The sequence below is a fragment of the Balaenoptera musculus genome, chromosome 16 (assembly GCF_009873245.2).
Source record: "Balaenoptera musculus isolate JJ_BM4_2016_0621 chromosome 16, mBalMus1.pri.v3, whole genome shotgun sequence".
Lineage (NCBI taxonomy): Eukaryota > Metazoa > Chordata > Mammalia > Artiodactyla > Balaenopteridae > Balaenoptera > Balaenoptera musculus.
In genome coordinates this window covers 17,945,134-17,965,007 of record NC_045800.1, presented here as the reverse complement: position 1 = coordinate 17,965,007, position 19,874 = coordinate 17,945,134, and the positions used below count along the sequence as shown (strand labels likewise).

Genomic DNA, 19,874 nt, shown 5'->3' with positions numbered 1-19,874 from the left:
TTAGGCCATAGGCAGGAGGGAATATGGTTTAATTGAAAGAGGGTGGATCTTGGAGTCAGGTTGGCCCTGGTACTTACTGTGAGACTTGGGGTAAGTTCCAGAACCTCTCTGAATCTCTCTGAATCTCGGTTCATTCATTTATAAAATGCGGATAAAGCCACTATTGTGGTGAGTATAAGGATAGTTAAATGAGGCAGAATAGGTATAGTATCTATTGTACTAACTGGCACATAATAGGTCTTCAATACTTCATTTAGTCAACAAAAATGCATGTGCCTATTAGGTGCTAGGCACTGTTCTTCCCATAGAACCAGGTACAGAGCTGACACTTAGGAGATGACTCCCCAAATATTCATTGATCCACCATCTTTCCTTGTGTGTTGGGATCCACAATCAGCTGCCTCATTCCTAATGGAACGCTGGTCATCAGTAGCTTCTCATCGCCTTCAGGCTCAGCTTGGCCCCGCTCTGGCAGGAGCTCCAGATCTGGCCAATGGTCTAGTTAATCAGACACTTTGCCCCATCATCCCACACATACTGGAACTACCACTGGCTGATAGTCTCTCTCCTGGCTGCCTTCTCAGAACATCTGCTTGCCTTGACGTGCCCTAGCTCCACATCTCTGACTACTCCATTCTGGTTCCTGGTCGCGGCATCCTGCTGGGAAAGGAGACTGTCATGGTCTGAGCGCCCACTGGTATCTGTTCTGCTACTTCCATGTACTATGTCATTAGATACTCAAAACCACAGTCTGGAAGGCAGATGTCATTATCAGTCCCATTTTTGGGTGAAGAGACTGAGGTGTAGGGAGGTTAAACAATTCACCTCAAAGCCCCGTAGTTAGTAAATAGCAGAATTAGGATGGAAGCCCAGGACTCTGACTCCAAAGGCCACCCAATCACCCATCGAGTAACCTCTGTCCTCCACGTGGACCTGGGGTGCCGATTTCACAAGATCTCATCGGGCCACTGTTTGTTTGGGGCTGTGGAAGATGAAGAAGTGTGTGTTTGTGCATGTGTGTGCGTGTGTGTGTGTGTGTGTGCGTGTGTGTGTGCGTGTGTGTGTGTGTTAGGAGCCTGGGGAGTGGAGGAAGAAGAAGGGGAGTAAGAGGGAAAATGTAAAGGCCAAACACAGATATTCTCAAGGAAGGGAGGAGGGACCTATGTAGGAAGACCCCCATCAGACCTGCTCCAGCATGTGGAGGGGGCCGTGGAAGGGCGGCCCCCGCAGCCTTCGGTGGACCTGCTCTCGGAAGCCTTCATCTCCAGGGCCTTCTCGGGAGGAGCTGAGGGCTGTGAGAATCACTGACTTGTAGACTGAGGGAAAGTGCATCACCTTCTGATTTGTCAATACCTCCTTCCAAAAACTGTCCTGAAAAATAATGAAATAAATGTAGCCATTCTGTAGGAAATACCCTAAGCAATAGTCAACATCAACTTTATTTATTTTTGGCTGCGTTGGGTCTTCGTTGCCGCGCGCGGGCTTTCTCTAGTTGCCACGAGCGGGGGCTACTCCTCATTGCTGTGCACGGGCTTCTCATTGCGGTGGCTTCTCTTGTTGCGGAGCACGGGCTCTAGGCCCGCGGGCTTCAGTAGTTGTGGCGCGTGGGCTTAGTTGCTCCGCGGCATGTGGGATCTTCCTGGACCAGGGATCGAACCCATGACCCCTGCAATGGCAGGCAGATTCTTAACCACTGCGCCACCAGGGAAGTCCCCAACATCAAATGTGAATTTTTATTCTAAACCTCGGAAACACAATGACTCTGGAAAACTTTGCCACGCAAAGTCTATGTTTTCTAGTTAGCTTCGAAGCAGTGGGCAGGAAGCCAAAAAATCAATCAATAAATAAGAAAAGATTACTTGGGGCATCGAGCAACTAATATGCAGAAAGCTTACTTTTAACAATGGGCGGCAAAAACTTGAAAAACTTACAATTGTCGATTCTCATATTTCTGCTTGTAGCTTAAGTGGTTTGTTATTATCATTATTACCTACATTGTTATTATTATTATGAAAGTAACACCCACTCATTGTGTGTATATATGTGAAAGACGGTAAGATCTTCCCCAATTTACCTACTGCTCCCTCTTGTCTCCTCTGAGAGGTATCCGAATGTTCTAGACGTGTACAGAGGTGTGTGTGAGTGTATGTGCATTTTACATTTTACATAAATAGTATCATGCTATAATGGTATTCTGCAACTTGATTTTTGTCAGCTTCAGCCTATATTGGGAACACTTTTAGGGAATGGATTTATGCTATTCTTTTTTTAAAGCAGCATGAATTCACTTGCATGGACGTCGTGTGGTCTATTTTTAGTCCTATATTCTTTCTGCACTTCCAGCCAATTGGAATTTGATTATCAAGGTTTGGGGAGAACGTGATGAGGGGGTTAGCAGGACTTCCCTGCTGATCCTGAGACTTGGTGCACCCTCTCCCCTTCTCGTCTGTCTGCAGGCAGAGGTGAGAGGACAAATGAAGAGAAAGGGGTGGACGGCAATGAAAAGGGAAGGTAGGGGGAGGTTCTGGAAAGCTTGGCTTACGATTAGAATTCCAACTGGCTGCCCAGCGAAACCTGAGACACTTTTGGCAATCTGAAATACTTAATGATAAAAAGATAAAAGAAACCTGGAGCATTATTATGCATCTTCCTGTACTCCGTGTCGCCCCATTTCAACTTCTTATGATCATATAAAACAAGCTCATTTTAGAAAGATAAAACTGCTGGAAAAATTACACAGTGTGTCCATGGCTAAATATCAATACAAGGGGCTTTATTTTAGAAGCCTGTTGGTGTAGTGTGGTGGTTAAATGTACAGCCACTGAGGCCAGGCCACCTGGTTTGACTACTAGGTCTCCCTCATACTAGTCGTGTGGCCTTGGTTAAGTTATTTCACCTCTCAGGACCTCGGTTTTCTCATCTGTAAAATGAGGAAGATGAAAGTGTCTCCCCTTAGGGTGGTGTGAGCTGAAATGAGTGTTGGTTTATCAGGCGCTCACCGTGGGGCCTGGCACTTAGTACACACTCCGCAAGGCAGAGCTGTTGGGGTCAAGGGCTCAGTCCCAGAGTCCAAAAGACTAGCTTAGGAGGTCCAAGATCTTGGATAAGTTACCCTATTTCTCTAAGCCTCAGTTTTTTCATCTGCGAGTTGGAATGCTAATAATCTGTACCTTATAAGGTTGTTGGAAATATTGAATGTAATGACGCATGTAAACAATTCATGGACTCTCTATCTGCCTCACGGGGCTGTTGGGAAAATCTAGTGCACAGATGCAGGTATAATGTATAACTCGGTACTCATGGGAGGTACGTGGTACATGTCAGCCATCCCTATCGTTACCAAAAGAACCAAACCACCTACAGATTGCCTCATTAGACCAGCGTGTTGGTTTCTCCAGGCCATTGTTGGGACTCAAACACAGGTGGCCATGGAAGAAAAGAAAGTGAGAGCCACCGAGTTTGAGAGCCTTTGGGGAGGTCTCAGCCACCCGGGAGGAATGACGGTTCTTCCTCAGCTGGTGTTTGCTGATGTAGACTACAGAGGACCAGGCTCCAGAACCAGCAGCCTGTTTCAAGGCCCGGGTCCCCGTCCCAGGAACTGTGCAAACGAACTCTGGGTAGGTTCTTCCAATTCAGTCTCAGTCTCTTGATCTTAAGTTGAGGACTCAAGAGTAGCTGCCTCCTAGGGTTGAGTATTCAGTGAGCTAATGCATCTGGCACATAGCAAGTGCTGCATGCTTGTTACCTCTTCCTGCGGGAGCCGTTGACGACTCATCAGTACCCACCTCCAGCTGCTGCAAAATGATAAAGACGAATTCTCCTGTGTGGAGTCCCAGGTTCTCTGCAGCCGGCAGGATAAGTTTTGCATCTTCTGAGCTGCAGATTAAGATAAGAACTGTAAGAGAAGACAGTCAGCCAGTTGCACATGTGTACACACACACACACACACACACAGATACACACGTTTTAAAGTCTAGCCTAAAACCACTAGAAATGAGACATGAATTTTGTCTTTCCTTGAGCATGCTTTAGGAAATAGGAAGGTCTAAACTGTTCCCAGAGCATGTCCTTCTTTAACCATGCCGGTAGCATACAAACTGGCAGCTTTCGTCTTGCGGAACTAAAGTCTTCGCTGCAGCTCTCTCCCAAAGCACAAATCGAAAAAGTTTGAGACCACTTCTGTGCTCTAGTTTCTTCGTTTAATTGCCTCAGAACAATAGATCTGGCTTGTGACTCATCATCAGGTAGGTTGCGTTGACGGAGGACCTAGAACCAGGAGCATTTAGACCGTCTGAGATGGGATGGGGGGAAAAGGAGTAGGCCAAGGTATTTTTCTTCCATCCAAACACATCAGCATGCTTTTTGAAGGAACAAAAATGAAATACTGATTTATTGTTATGTATTTATTTTTAAATTGGAGCATGCTTTTTTTTGCTTCAGAATTTTTCTTTTTAATTGAGGTATAATTGATTTACAATGTTGTGTTAGTTTCAGGTGTACAGCAAAGTGATTCAGATATAGATATACATCTATATATACATATATATATACACACACACATATATATATTCTTTTTCAGATTCTTTTCCCTTATAGTTTGTTAAAAATATTGAGTATAGTTCTCTGTGCTACACAATAGGTCCTTGTTGGTTATCTATTTTAGTGATTTATTTATTTATTTTTAATAAATTTATTTATTTATTTATTTAATTTTGGCTGCGTTGGGTCTTCGTTGCTGCACGCGGGCTTTCTCTAGTTGCGGCGAGTGGGGGCTACTCTTCGTGTGGTGTGTGGGCTTCTCACTGAGGTGGCTTCTCTTGTTGCGGAGCACGTGCTCTAGGCACACGAGCTCAGTAGTTGTGGCTCGTGGGCTCTAGAGCGCAGGCTCAGTAGTTGTGGCGCACGGGCTTAGTTGCTCCGTGGCATGTGGGATCTTCCCGGACCAGGGCTTGAACCTGTGTCCCATGCATTGGCAGGTGGGTTCTTAACTGCTGCACCACCAGGGAAGTCCTTAGTGACTTGTTTTTTAAATGAGATAAATTTTAATCCATTTACCTGAGCTCCAGCTAGGTGCCAGGCAATGCGTTAAGCATAGGATACAACAGTGAGCAAAAGAGAAGGTCCTTGTTCTCAGGGAGCTGACATTAAGACAGACAATATACAAGTGAAGAGATGAGAGAGATCGTTCAAGATTCTAATGAATGAAGGGGGAAAAGAATGCTGTGATACTAATGTGGGGAGGGGGAATTGCTCCATGTCAGGTAGTTGGGAAAGACCCCTCAGAGGAGATGGTATGGGCTCTGGGCTGAGTCTGGAAGGATGAGAGCAAGCTACCTATGGAAAGAGCACTGGGTGGTATGAGGTGGGATTGCAGTGGAACTCCAGGCCAAGGGATACCAAGTCCCAAAGTCCCAAAGCCAGAAGGAGCTTGGTTTATTGGAAGAAGAGAAAGGAGTCAGCTACTAATTCCTGCTAGAAAGTAGAGCCTTAGAGGCACCACAACAACAATATTCACTATGGTGTGTTGATCAGTTACTATGTCCAGCACTTTACAGGCATGATCTTATTTAATCCTCACCGCTCTATGAGGTAGGTAAGATGATTGTCTTTGTTTTACAGATAAGGTACCTGAGGCACAGAGAGGTTAAGCTACTTGCTCAAGAGCACACAGCTAGAAAGTGTCAGAGGCGGGTTTCAAACCTAGGGATGTCTGTCTCCAGAGCCCATTCTCTGAACGAACACCCAAGTCCAAGACCCAGCCCACCTAGCAGGTGTTTCCAGAAATTACTCTGTACATCATAACACTACAGCATCGAGGATTTCACTCTAGACAAAAAAAAGTTTCTGTTGGTTGGTAATGCTTTTATGTATCCTTAATTTTATACTCTGTTTTCATCTGCTTTTTACACTCATAGAAAAATGAAAAATTCTTAGTTTTTTTTTCAATCATTTTTTTCTATTTGCCCCTCTAAACATAAGCAACAGAAGATTCTTTCCTACTTACCCCTGGAAATCAATGACAGGCTCCTAAGATTCTCTTGAAGGAAGGCTGGATTGTTGTTGGTGTATTTCATGCTGACGGTGATGGTGAAATGGGATTTGAGTTCATTCCCTACGACCCTCCACAACTCATCCACTCCATCCCAGGAGGAAGTCCCAGAGTGACCTCCAAACATCCCAATGTGTTTCCAGCCCAGGTACTGGAGGCTTTTCTGGAGCACATCACCGACTCTGTGCATGCATGGCACAAGTTTCACATAGGTGTCATATAAGAAGTTGTTCTCCAGTTTTGCTGTTTGTCCAACCAAGTCAAACATGGGGAAGCCAGCAAACCAATAACCTTGAAAGTAACAAAAGGGATGTCTTTCCATAATTGAGTTTTGCTACACTCCAACCCCATTGTAAAATATCTGCATAAACTTTGGATTCAGTGAGTCTATGGGTCATACTGCCCCTCTCTTTTGGAATATTGATGATAACGTCTTGGATCCAACTTAAGGATGCAAAACCTCAGAGCACAAGAGTAACAATAGCCAGCATTTATTGAGTGATTACTATGTGCCAAGCACTCGACTAAGAGCTTACATATATTATCTCAATTCTTACATTTTCTATCAGTTAGGTATTATCATCTCATCTTAGAGATGAAAACATGGGGGCACAGAAATGTATTAATAAGTTCCAAAACTAGCAAATAGTGGAGCAGGCTTGGAATTCAGGTAATGTGGTCACAGAGCGCACACTCATAGGTACTACTCACTTTTTCTTAATTTCGTCCTTATTCATTTTCCACTAGGAGCCTACTATTTACAGGGAACTTCAGAGACCTTCCTCTTAAAAAGATCTTGTGATCAACTATTACAAGAGTTAAGACGTGTAAAAACAGCTGTAGAGTTAAATATGCCCTTCAATATTTATAGACAATAGGTTTAGAGGAGCTTAGAGAAGTAAGAAATTACTTCTGATTTGGGAATTAGAGATGTGAAGGATGAGGGTAGAGGGATAAAGAAAGGCTCCGTGGCATTTGAGCTTGACTTTGAAGAATGGGTAGGCTTTGTTAATCAAATGGGGAATGTGTCAAATGGGGAATTCTAGGAGACGCTAAGATTCAAATTCAAATGTAAACTTAACTCTATAGCATCCACTAATGTATTTCTGAACGTGAGAACTGTGCTGCCCCATCTATTCAGCCTTTGCATCTATACCTCTCAGAGCACAAGATACCCAAGGACGTCAACAAAGCTAATCTCATTAGCTAAACAAATACAAATCATTCACATCTCTCATTTTCTTGCCTTAGCTTATGGCAATCTGTCATACTTCATCCTTTCCCTCTTTCTTTCCCATCACTGAATAATTTATTATACATGCCAAAGGGAAACCTACACAAACAGATGTTATTTTTCTATTTAAAGCCAAGCATTCAATTTCTTCTTAATTTTTCTGAGCCACGTGGCTGGCAATGTTAGACTGAATAATGAGTCCATATCCAACAGCACCAAGGCCAAACAATCAACAAGTTTGTTAGTGAACATCAAGTTAGTGAGTGAACTAACAATTATTGATTTGAGAGGCTTTCTTTAAAGAGAGTATTAATTGTTCTAATTGCATGGTCTTATTACATCTCAAAGAAATGGTACCCAAGACTTATACAGTTATTATTTATAATAATGTCATCCAAGTCAAGAGATTATTCAAGTCTATACCATCATCTTTAAGACCACCCTTTCCAATGGAAGCTCAGAGTTTCTTAGAAGCCTGTATACTCTACCTCTGCTGCTTCTGGGCATGCTGGTCCAAACAGGGCAGAAATTTCTTCTTTCTGGACCTGGTTGATGAAAAGAGCAAGAGACTCCTTGGCGCTGCAGGTTGAATTGGCGTAAGTAAACTCCCAGCTGAGATTTCCGAAGTCTGCCAGCTCAGAGTTGACCTTGTCCACGGCAGTCTGGAGTCCGGCACCCAGCCTTTGCACATTGAATGGATGGGAGATGTTCCAGGGGGCCTGGAACCCCCCGGTGAGTTTAGCAGCCTCAAGCCACGTCACCAGGACACTGACAAAGGGCATCAGAACTAAGGTTGGGTGGCCAGCTTGGCATTCAACCCCCAAACAGAGCCCAGATCCGAGTGGGGCCTCAGCACCTGTCCTGGGAGCCATGGATGGAGTCAAACACCTGTATCACTGCAGAACCCTGAGAGGCTTAGCCTCCTGACCACTTGTGCCCAGAGCTTAAATGATAGTGCGCAGTTCCCTGAGGACCACAGCTTGCTTTCTCTTCAGTGCTGTTAATTAACCGAACCCTTCCCTTTCCAGAGTCTGTCCTAACACATCTAGAAGCAGAAGTCTTGTGGAAGGAGGCTAGGACAGGGAGCCAGCAAGGCCCTGGTAATTGATCCAGTGGCACCACTGTCAAACTCCAAGGTCCTTGGCAAGCCACAGAACCCCCACTCCCTCTCCACCCCCCAGATCCCTCTCCACTAGTGAAATAAGAATCATGGGAACCACTCAAGTGTAGACAGATGGCCTAGGCTGGAATTCTGACTCCATCACATATCAGTGGTGTAACCTAGGACATGTTACTTTCCCTCTCTATGGCTTCATCTCCAGATCCATAAAATGGGGATAAAATTTAATGGGATCTTCCCCAATGTGATATGGTAAAGATGAAAAGAGATCATACAAGTCTGGTGCTTGGTACAGCGTCTGGGCAAAGGGAGCCACCTTGTCAATGTTAGATGTTAGATGATGGTGGTGATGAGGATGACGATAACGATGATGATGGGGTGATTGATGATGTTGATAGTGTAATAACGGTTATTATTATCACCTGCCGATTCCATCTTATAAGAACTTTTTCTACAATGAGTGAGCTAATGGTTATGAAAGGGTTTACTCACAACTGGCACAATCTGTGTCCCTCACCCTGGTCTAGGGTGCCATGGAAAGGTTACTGATGGATGAATACTAATTCTCCATCTGCATAGGTCAGGGCAAGGAGCTGGGGGCAGTTCTTCGTTGAAGAATTACATATGAAGTATTACATAGGCAATACTTCACATGTAAAGTATCACTTTGTATGAAGTATTACAGGGATGGCAAGACCCTTGGGAAGCCATTGTTGTCCCCAGGTAAGATGACCCAGCCATCAGCCAGGCAAATGCACATCAGTATAGAGAATTCAACTTTGACGACCATGGACTTTCTTTTGGACCCTGGCAGGGGAGGGGCTGGCATCTCCCACTCATCCACTCATCTCAGGATCATGTTTTTTTTTTTGGCCACGCCGTGTGGCATGCAGGATCTTAGTTCCCAGACCAGGAATTGAACCCATGCCCCCTGCATTGGGAGTGCAGAGTCTTAACCACTGGACCACTGGGGAAGTCCAGGATCATGTCTTTTAACACAGAAGACTTGCTGTGGTTCTCAAAGCTTGATCTAAGGACCATCTACATCAGTCTCTTCTGATGGTTAAAAAGACAGATTCCAGGGCTCCACTCCAGACCCTATGAACCAGAATGTCTTGGGTTTACTCTGGAAATCTGCATTTAACAGACCCTCACATATCCCTAAGTACACTAAAGTTTGAGAAGCTCTGAGACAGTCTGCAGCTAGAGAGGGAAGGAATTGCCAATAACTATTCACTACTCAATTTCCTTCAGTAGCAAATTCCCAGAATGGGATTACGGAGCTTTAGCTCTGACCTGCCTCAGAAGGGCATTTCAAAACTGCTGGATTAGAGGGGTTGCTTTTCTCCAAACCAAATTCATCGTCGCTTCTTCTTCACTGAACTTCAGAGTCTCTCTCTCCTCTGCTAGGACAGCTTAGTGTCAATTTGCAAAGTCATAAAGACTAAAGTCTAAATTCTTTAAAGTCTGAGTCTAAGGACTCCCTTGCTCTAATCACAGGCAGAACTCCATGGATCTTTTTGGCTCAGATGCTTACCAGATGTAAGTAGCCTTGGGCGAGTCAGTTAAATCTGTGCCTTAGTTTCCTCAGCTTCAGAAAGAGCTTAATAATGTCCCTCTCAGAAGGATGTTGTAAAGATATTGTGAGATGACATAATTACTTAGCACAGTACCCTACACTTAGTAGGAACTCCGTAAAGAAGTACTCCAAATAGGTGTGTCATTGCATAAGTTGGGGTCTCAACACTAGGATTGTGAGAACAATATTTCTGATACACTCTGTGTCCCCCCTCTCCCCCTCCCTTATACAAACTTCTTAAAACTTGTATTCCTACTCTGGATAATTTGAGATTCTTTGTGTGTACAGATTGCCTTTCCCTGAGAACCTTTGAGGCCGGATGACTGTGTGTGTTCCTCTTTGGAGCCTCAGATCCAGTACAGTGTTGGGCCAGTAAGCATGCAAATTCATACTAATCATAACAAGTATTTTTTTGTATTGTAAGTGCTTATAAGTGAGCATGGTCAAAACCAGAAGAAAATGCCAATGATGTTCAGTGTCGGTGGGAATTTAAGAAATAGACATACACTGCTGGTAGGAGTGTTGATTGACAGCAGTTTTCCCATATGCACCCAAAAGCCTTAAGAATATATATGCACTTTTGACTCAGAAATTCCAATTTGGGGCATTTATGATAAGATTTAACCACAATTTTTTTTTTATTTTTTTCAAAAATTAGGCACAACCCCCATGTTCAATAGTAGGGGCCTGGATGAGTAACATGGAGTGAATCCATGTGACTGAGGAGGGCAGTCATTAAAAATGATATATTAAATGTGCACTTACTGACTTAGAAAAATAGTCACAATTATTTTTTTTTGTTGTTGTTAAAAATTAATTTATTTTTTATTTTATTTATTTTTGGCTGTGTTGGGTCTTCGTTTCTGTGCGAGGGCTTTCTCCAGTTGCGGCAAGCGGGGGCCACTCTTCATCGCGGTGCGCGGGCCTCTCACTATCGCGGCCTCTCTAGTTGCGGAGCACAGGCTCCAGACGCGCAGGCTCAGTAGTTGTGGCTCACGGGCCTTGTTGCTCCGCGGCATGTGGGATCTTCCCAGACCAGGGCTCGAACCCGTGTCCCCTGCATTGGCAGGCAGACTCTCAACCACTGCGCCACCAGGGAAGCCCAATAGTCACAATTATTAAGAGAGGAGGCACACTTTAAAACGACATGAATAGTATTCCATTTTTTGTTGTTTTTTTAAAAAGCACATAAAGTTGCATAACAAATATTATACACACCAAATGAATAAAAACTCTGGGTGATAGGAGTTATGGGTGTTTTTTCTTCTCTGCTTAATTTTCACATTTTTATCTTCATGTCTTTGCAATAAGGAAGAAAAGTGAAAGTTTTAATTGAAAATAAACCCTACAGACATATTTGCAGAGTGAAATCACAGGGAGTTACACTCACGCTGTCTGAATTCCTGGGTCAGGAGCACTTCACGTTGGTCTGGACCCTCACACTTCTACGCACTTGGCTTATTCTCTGCTGAACTCAGCCCCTTCCATGTCTCCACTGCCCTCAGAGGGGGAGGGAGACAGAGATGCGGTGGTCCAGGTAATGGTGATCATCGTCTGGAAACCATTGCCATGATAACAGCCCCACCCACTTTGTACGAAGTGCTTGATTGGCTGGAGTGGCAAGGCCTGAGGTTAAAACCAGGGAGATTGGTAGGGACTGTGGCTGCTGGAGGGGGCACACTGTTCTCCACTTTGCTTCTCCAGCCCTGCTCTCTTCTAGGAGATTATTATGCCTGCAAGTTACCAGTGGTGGTAGATGGGGGAGGCCATGTTGTTTTATCCCACAATGCTTTGGAACAAAAGTAATCTGTGCTTGGCCCCCAGAGATGCAGAGCTTGGTTCCCTATGTTAGCATTTTGATTCCTAGATACGTTATCCCATCTCTGTTTCCTGAAAAGATTATTACAGAGGGAGGATTCTCTTTTCCTAATTTATAGTTTCCTCACTGCTGACCAGCTGGGCCATAAATCAGATATAGGGCCAGCTGTTCAGCACACAAGATCAGATAAGATTAGCTGTATCCAGGGTGATGGGACTAGTTTTTTTCTACCTGTCCTTCCTCCTCTCCCACTAGCCCCTCCCTCCCTTCAATTTGTAAATCTGTGGCCTGATCACATTTAGAGAAAACGGAAAGGTTTGAAATGATGTGGGTTGGAACTTCTCCAGAAGGTGAGAAACAGAAACAGGTGTCTGGCTCACTTGGAATACAATAAAGTCAGGCTAGAGTTTCCCACCTGGAGGGAAAGACCAAGGGAGAGACAGCCATCACCTCTGCCCTCACACTTTCTCACACCTCACGGTGTGTTCTGGGAAGAGGCAACACCCTCAGGCTTCCAGAGTCTATAAGACTGGATCTGAGCCTCCGTTTTCTGATCTGTGAAGTGGGCTGAGGGAATGGCAGAGGGCTGAGACTTCTGACCTTACCAGCTTCTTGCCCTACAACCCTAGGACCCTGGTGGATTCATAACTACCCAAGTACTCCATGCTCGGTGATGGCTGCAGTTTCGTTCCAGGTCTTGCTTACAGGTTCCTAAGGGAGCATTCCTGAAGGTCTAGCATACCTTGTACCAACCATCCTACAAGTAAGCGCAAGTCAAAAGTGCCTATTACCTACCGGGGTATGAACTTCAAACTTCCCTGTTGTGTTCTCAGCACTTGCCAATAGTTGTGATGCAGTCAAGTAAAAAGAATCTCCTGGTAAGTAAATGTCTAAAGAGCCATAGGAGAGTGGAGTAAAGGTTGAACTTGCATGAAGGGGAGATTGTGTTTCTTAGATCTGCAACAAAAGGCAATTCCTTGAATCCAAATCCACCCCTTTAGGTAACTGTGCACAGACTACTCCCAGAAAGCTGAGGATGGGGCACTGGCCTTGGCTTTCTGATGAGGACATGCTGATTGTTTCTGAAAAGGTTGATGTGAGGGAGGAGAATCCTCCCTCCTGGGGACACTGCCTGTCTCATCTGTACTTCAAACTCTTGCTATTCGTCCTGAGCTACTGAAATAGACTCTTCCTCTGGCCTGTAATGCGTTGCTCTTTCTCATGCCCATTTTTACCAGGAATGGGTTTTTGATGCCTGAGTAGTTGCTGTTGACAACCTGGAGCTTCTAATCAATACTTTCAAGTTTTCTTCTGGCTACAGATCTAATCGGAAGTTTAGCAGATTGATCCAGCCTAAATGCCAGATTTCCGATCTGAAGATTTATTCTGTGTTTTTTGATCCTGCCTCCCAGATTACTGTCCCCAACCCCTAATTAGCCTTTACATGAAGAGCAAAACCTTCCAGAAACTAGTGGGGAGAAGGGGCAGCTGTCTGCTCAGTAATCAAGATACTAAATGTTCAGCAGTGATGGAATGACTTTCCAACCTACTTTCCATAAAATTTTAAGTGTTCCAAGAACACCTTTGTTGTCACAGTGTCCCAAACACTGAGCAAATAAAGAATGCGTCCTTGCCTTAATGCATCTTCCTCTGGTGATTACACACTTTTGACCCATAAAAATGATACGCTTCTCCATCCTAGCCAATAGGGGGCCTGGGTAGCACCAGGCTTGTCAGCTGGGTGGTGTCTCTCTGGTGCGTAGCCATCTAAAGCCAGGCAGGATGTTCCTCCAGGCTCCTCCACCCTTTACAGCTTCTGGTCTGCAGAGACCAGTACCCCTCCCACTTCCTGGCGTTTCCGCTCTGCTCCTGTTAAAAGCTCCCAAGTTGCTCCCTAGCCAGGCACTCAGTGATGTTCCCCCATATTGCGAGCCCAGGGAACCAAGGCTGCAAAGCAGAGGACGATGTTCTTAAAGGCTTGGCAAGGGGGGGAGGTGTGATCGTGGCTCCCCCAAAGTACTGATGCTCCTGTCTGAGATTTCTCCCACACTCCCCTGTAAGTGGCAGTGTAGCAGAAGGGTGGGGAGCACGGGTTTGGAATGAGACTTGAGCTGGCTGGGCCAAGTTTTGTACTATCTGAACCTCAGTTTCTTCATTTTTAATTACCCTGATGAGCTCATGAGAGGATTAGATGAAGGAACAGATGTTGAACACACAGCGTAGTGCCTGGCCCGGAACAACAGTCAGTGAATAGTAGCAGTTCTATAATAAGGAACTATTGCTTCTATCAAGATCATGACCTCTGTTGCATGGATGTATGTAAACCCAAAGGAACAAACTGCTGCTGCTACAGAACCCAGAGAAACAGGTCAAAGATCTCATTGTCTTCAAGTTCACCCAGAGCAGGTATAACATGCTGACACTGGGTAACACCACCTTTCACCTGTGTCCTATAGGCATTAAGACAGAGGATCTTTGGTCTAAATCAGTGTTGTCCATGAAAAATAGAGTGTGAGCCACTTAGGTGATGTTAAAAATTCCCAGCAGACAGATTTGAAGATTAAAAGAAACAACTAGAATTATTTAGCTAGTTTATCTGAAATATTATCATTTCAACATATAATCCATATTTTAAAAATTGAGAGTTTATGTTATTTTCTTCGTACTAAGTCTCCAAAATTTGGCATGTGTTTTGTACTTAAACACATCTTAGTGCAGACTTTCTTCATTTCAAGTGCTCAGTTGCCACGTGTAGCTACTGGTCACAGTATTGGACAGCGTACATCTAAATCTTTGCTCTGAGCTACGCTTCTAACCAGCTGGGAAATAGTGATGTTTCCTATGGGGTTGTTGAAAGTTCTGGGAATTTAGAGCTGCCGCCTCTCTGAGGACCTTCACACTTTCCATCTGATTCTTAAATGCTCTTGGGATGCTCTGGCTGATAAAGGTGCAAGTTGCCTGTGTCACTGCGTTCCAACCTCGTTGACATCGTGACACTGAGAATAACAGTATTTATATGACACACTGAATCCCCTAGGTGGGGCTGGCCGTGAGCACACCCAGCGCTGTGAGGGCTGAGGCATCAGTATCTCTTGGCCCACCAGTGTCCCATGGCTCGCCAGTTGGGAAGCTCAGGTCCAAGCCTGCAAGGCAATCTGCTCTATGAGTGTTATCTGGGGGAGGGGAGGCACAGGGGGAGTATCTGGGGTTGAGGGAAGCTGTTTATTGCAATCTGTGCAAACACCATTCTTGTCAATCAAGTGCTCATGCTTAAGTAACACTTCCTTCCCACAAAGAATGAGTAAGTGGCCTCAAGAGCTCAGGTGCCCAAGCTGTTACTGTCAGCGACCCGAGTTGAGCAAAACAAGCTGCTCCAGACACTGAGCTGTGGGGTCAGCTTGTCCCGTGTGGCTAACACTGGGGCCCAGAATAGCACAGTGGCCACTCCCAGCCCAGCAGACAGCAAAGCAGAAAGAGCTGGGGATCGTACAGCTGAAAGATGTGGTACACTGCCCCCCCAGGCCGCCTTCAACTGCGGGAAGCAAGGCTCTGTGTGGGAAGTGAGCTCAGCATCAGGAAGGATGTCCAGGCAGCTGGGAAGCCCTTCTGAGGAGGGGAAAGGGAGCTGTTGTTCCACCCTGGGCATCAGGTTCCCAGGGCTGGCATTGGGCTCTCCTTCCTCCAGGGCAATGGCTCTTAATTCTCTTTGAGATACCAATCAGAGTTCCCAAGAGAAATATATAAACACACAGGGTTTATATATTGCATGCGGTTCATGGGATGAGTCATCCTTAATCATAGACGTGTACTTGGGCTCTGGACTCAGGATGACCTGAGCTCAAAATCCACCTCTAAGACTCTGCCAACTGTTGGCCACATGCCTTGGGCAAGTAAACTTGACCTCTCTCAGCCTTTCCTCTTCTGCAAAATGACAATAACTTCTTCATAGGGCTGCTGTGAGGTTAAATGTGGTATTGCAGATAGCTCAGCGCAGTGGGGCCACATGGCAAGTGCTCGACAATATTCACGATCATCTCGAAGGCCTTCACAATGGAGCTGACCTGGGAACCTAAGATCGCTCCTCGGTAAGGTGTACTTTGAGCGCCATTAGCCTTTGAAACATCAGATAACCAAGGAAAGGGGGGGTATGGAATTCAGATCATCGGAATGGTCGGTTAGGGCATCTTGTTAAGAGTTTAGGGAACTTTGCCCCTTTCTTTTCACATCTCAGTGGAAGGCTAAACTTCAAAGTCAGCTCTGCCATGTGGGAAGCTAAAGGTCAGTCCATCACAGCTTTCATTTTGCCCACTTTGTGCCATCACACCCTCTGCCCTGCTGTACAGCTGACTCTAGGGAGGGACATGGCATTCTGATTCATCACTACTGAGTCAACATGAATAGATTCAGCCTATAGCTCTAGGACTCTGCTTCTCTTTCTTCTTGGGCCATGTTGCCTGGCTTCTAAAGACTTGGATTAGCAGTCAAAACAGCCTCAGATCCTTCCTAAATAAGTGTTCACCGGACCCCACACGTCCCAGCTACTCCACACACCTTGTGCCGCCCCTTCTCATCTCCGGCTTCCTTTTTTGCCCTCCCTCGGAATGCCTACAGTGAGCATTGTTGAGTAGCTAGTCCATAATCTGAATCCAGTGAAGTTTGCTAAAGCAGACGAGCCAGAGGTACAAGACGAATCATCTGGATTCTGAGGGCAGAGGTTTTACTAAAAGGAGAAATTCCACTTTCCCCTAGAGGGACTTCATGAAGGTTCAGTGATGTCTGGAATCTGGAAACACCCCAAAGACCTTTAAATAATATTTGGTTCCCTGACTGATTCACACCTCCCAACCTGCTCTAAAATCTGCCTTGCCACAAATTCTGCTCCCGAATAAAGGTATCCTTTTCAGGAACAAGCTGCGAATCACCTGGCTTTGCAAATTGGCCTGAAATTATTTTTTTTTTAATGCTTGCCCTCACCGTCATCATCATCTTCTTAGGAAGGTAACGTACCTGCTCTGAGCCTCCATCTTTTCACGCGTACAAATCATAACTACCTGGGAGATTTACTGTGAGGGCCAGACGAAGTCCTTGTCACGGAGCCTGGCTCCTGGCAGCCACTGAAGCTGTTAAAGGTGTTGTCCCCACTTATACCTCGCAGGTTTGTTGAGAGTTAGTTTGGAGGTGTTTTATAAGTTGGGAGGAGCTGAACAAATGCACAGTGGTGCTATGTAACGTTGGCCTACTGAGCAGGTCTTGCTTTCCCTGCTTTCAAAACTAGGGGAAACCTGGTTCCTGCTTCCAAAGAGCTGCCAGCCCTATGGTGAGAGGTCTCTTGGCTGTTTCCAGACTGTGTTACAGAACTCTGGAGTGTTGGCTTCTGGTCTTCTCGAACTGTTGTAAATGAGATGTGTGGTTCCTTTTTTTTTTTTTTTTTAAATTTATTTATTTATTTTTAAATTTATTTTTGGCTGTGTTGGGTCTTCGTTTCTGTGCGAGGGCTTTCTCCAGTTGCGGCAAGCGGGGGCCACTCTTCATCGCGGTGCGCGGGCCTCTCACTGTCGCGGCCTCTCTTGTTGCGGAGCACAGGCTCCAGACGCGCAGGCTCAGTAGTTGTGGCTCACGGGCCTAGCCTCTCCGCGGCATGTGGGATCTTCCCAGACCAGAGCTCGAACCCGTGTCCCCTGCATTGGCAGGCAGATTCTCAACCACTGCGCCACCAGGGAATCCTGATGTGTGGTTCCTTTGTCCCTACGAAAGGGGAAGGAGTGAAGGAGTGTATATTGCTCCCCCTGACCAGAGCAGAGAGTATGTGTGTCAGAACTGCAGCTGTTGGGTCAGGCACCTCACCTCAGGCACCTCACCTGTGAATGACATAAAACAATGAAGGTTTGCACTTTTTAGAGGCCATGGGATGCCTGGACAGGAAAGGAATTTGGTTTTTATTGATTTCTCAATGCATATGGCTGTGGGAAGGGAGGGAGAAGCAGAGGGTGTTGCAAAGCCTTATCGAACACGTGTTTTTTTGAAGGGAGATGTTATAGGAAACCATGGTTGATCAGGAGACAGTGTGGCCTGCTAGGGCACTGGAGGCCTGGGTTCTGGACTTCCCTCTCCTACTAAGTTGATGCCTCACCCTAGCCGGCTGCTTCACCTTTTGGGGTCTCAGATGCCCTTGAGAATAAAGTTAAGGTTATTAGATCAGGTGATGCCCCCTCCACACCCGCACTCATACCCACATGGGTCGTCTAGCTGGGATGCTGTCAGCACTGACTTACACTTACCTAAAGGAGAAGAGTGAGTGGCAATAACTCCTGCTGTTGTCAAAGCACCCTCCCCGGGTCTTGGCCCTCTCGCTGGTCTTGAGCAACACCTCTCTTCTAGAACACATCATGAGTTCCACTCTGTGTTAAGTTGTCCTCCCAACGGCAGGATCACCAGAGCCAAAACGACCCCATGCAGAGTTCCTTTGAACAGTTCAGTAGTTGAGCCCGTGGAAGGCGGGGTGGTTGCTTGGAGTAGTGGGGATCCAAGAGCGTCCCCAAACCAGCAGCCTCCACATCAACTGGAATTGTGAGAAATGCAGATTCTCAGGCCCTGACCCAGGCCCACTGAATCAGAAATTCCAGCATGGGCCCAGCAATCAGTATATAACAAGCTCTCCACGGGACTGTCATGCTCACTGGAATTTGGGAACGACTGGCTTGGAGCATCTTGCTCTCTGGCTAGTGTGGCGTCAGCAGGTGTTCAGTGGGTTGCTACTTAACACAAGTTGACATTAATCTAATCAAGTGGGACCTCAGCCCCCAGTTCCCATTGAACTGTATCTTCTTTAGCCACCTCTTAGAAGCCTTTTCTCTCTGGTCTTACAGTAGGACTAGGGCTCCATGGCAAGAAGTGAGCTTACAGAGTTAATGCACCTACGACCTGGATAAGAATCTGGCCAAATAAGACCTCTATGTCAGTGAGGTAGCCACTCCTCCAGACAGAGTCAGCAGGAAGTGGTATTGGTTTCTGATTTTGATATTGGCCGCCCGACCAAATACAGTGAGAAGAAACCTGTTGCAGCATTTCCACGAATTTCTGCAGGCCTGATACTCAGAAAGCGTTCAAGTCTGCTAGTGGTGAAATGAACACTTAGCAACAAAGCAACACCATATGGGGGCAAAGGCACTGCGGTGGTTGTCTGTGGGGCTGGGTCAGGTCTCACCTTGACTACTAACTGACTGCATGATTCAGAGTGATTTCTTTCACCTGAAAAGGCCTCATTGGCCTCACCTATAAAATAGAGATCACAAATGATCTCCAGAGCCGCTTGCATCTCCATCCAGCATTTTTGTTTAGTGACGATGCTTTGCAGTCTTAAAGATTTTGGGCTCGAGAATGGTGACTAGCGACTTAAAATGGAAAGACAGAGGAGGATAGGCTGGACCATGACGCAACAGCAGCCCTGCTTCTTCCAGAGCTCGCTGAGCCGTGGGTGGTGTAGGCTGTATGCATGACTCTGCATTCTAAATCCGACCCGGCTATGCCTGTCCTTCTGTCTAGATTCTAGAGTGATTTGCCTTATTTGATTGTGTTGGAGACATTGTAATTCTGTAGGGGTCACTGGCCCCTTCTAGAAGAAGGCTCATCTCTAAAACGCAGGCCTCTGCTTATCTGAATCTTAAAGTTATAGCTAGAGCCAGTTAGAGTGGTGTCTCATTTTCCTCTCCCCCCTAAACTCAAGGAGCACTTTTTTCCTCTTCCTGTCACAGTCTCAAGGATTCTGCCCAAAAAGCAGGTGCAAAGCCCTGTCTAACCCCTCTGGTTTCCCTGAGGTATGGGCTTTATACAATGTTTTGCTTGTTAAACGTTAGCTTTCTGAGCTGAGGACTCTCTCTCTCTCTCTCTTTTTTTCTTCCTCTAAAGCCCGTTGCATAATAGTCTCCTGTTTTAAACTTTTGCCAAATCCTACACTTCTCACTGTCGGAGGTTACCACAAGTGTTTGAACAGGTAACTTCTACCTTTGAACTTCTATTGCAACAGGTTCAAAGGTTCCAGGAGAGCTGGTTAGCCACTCTGATTGGCTTCAGGTG

At 45.7% G+C, this 19,874-nt stretch overlaps 1 protein-coding gene across 1 annotated transcript in view; it reads right to left on the bottom strand.

Moving 5' to 3' along the window:
• The window catches only part of LOC118882896 (guanylate cyclase 2G-like), a 39,952-nt gene extending 31,797 nt beyond the window's left edge, over positions 1 to 8,155 (bottom strand). The window contains 5 exon segments of the mRNA XM_036829273.1: positions 1,186 to 1,371; positions 3,786 to 3,895; positions 6,005 to 6,322; positions 6,325 to 6,340; positions 7,772 to 8,155. Of these exon segments, the coding sequence (XP_036685168.1) occupies positions 1,186 to 1,371; positions 3,786 to 3,895; positions 6,005 to 6,322; positions 6,325 to 6,340; positions 7,772 to 8,155 (1,014 nt within the window).
• Positions 8,156 to 19,874: the final 11,719 nt, after the last annotated feature.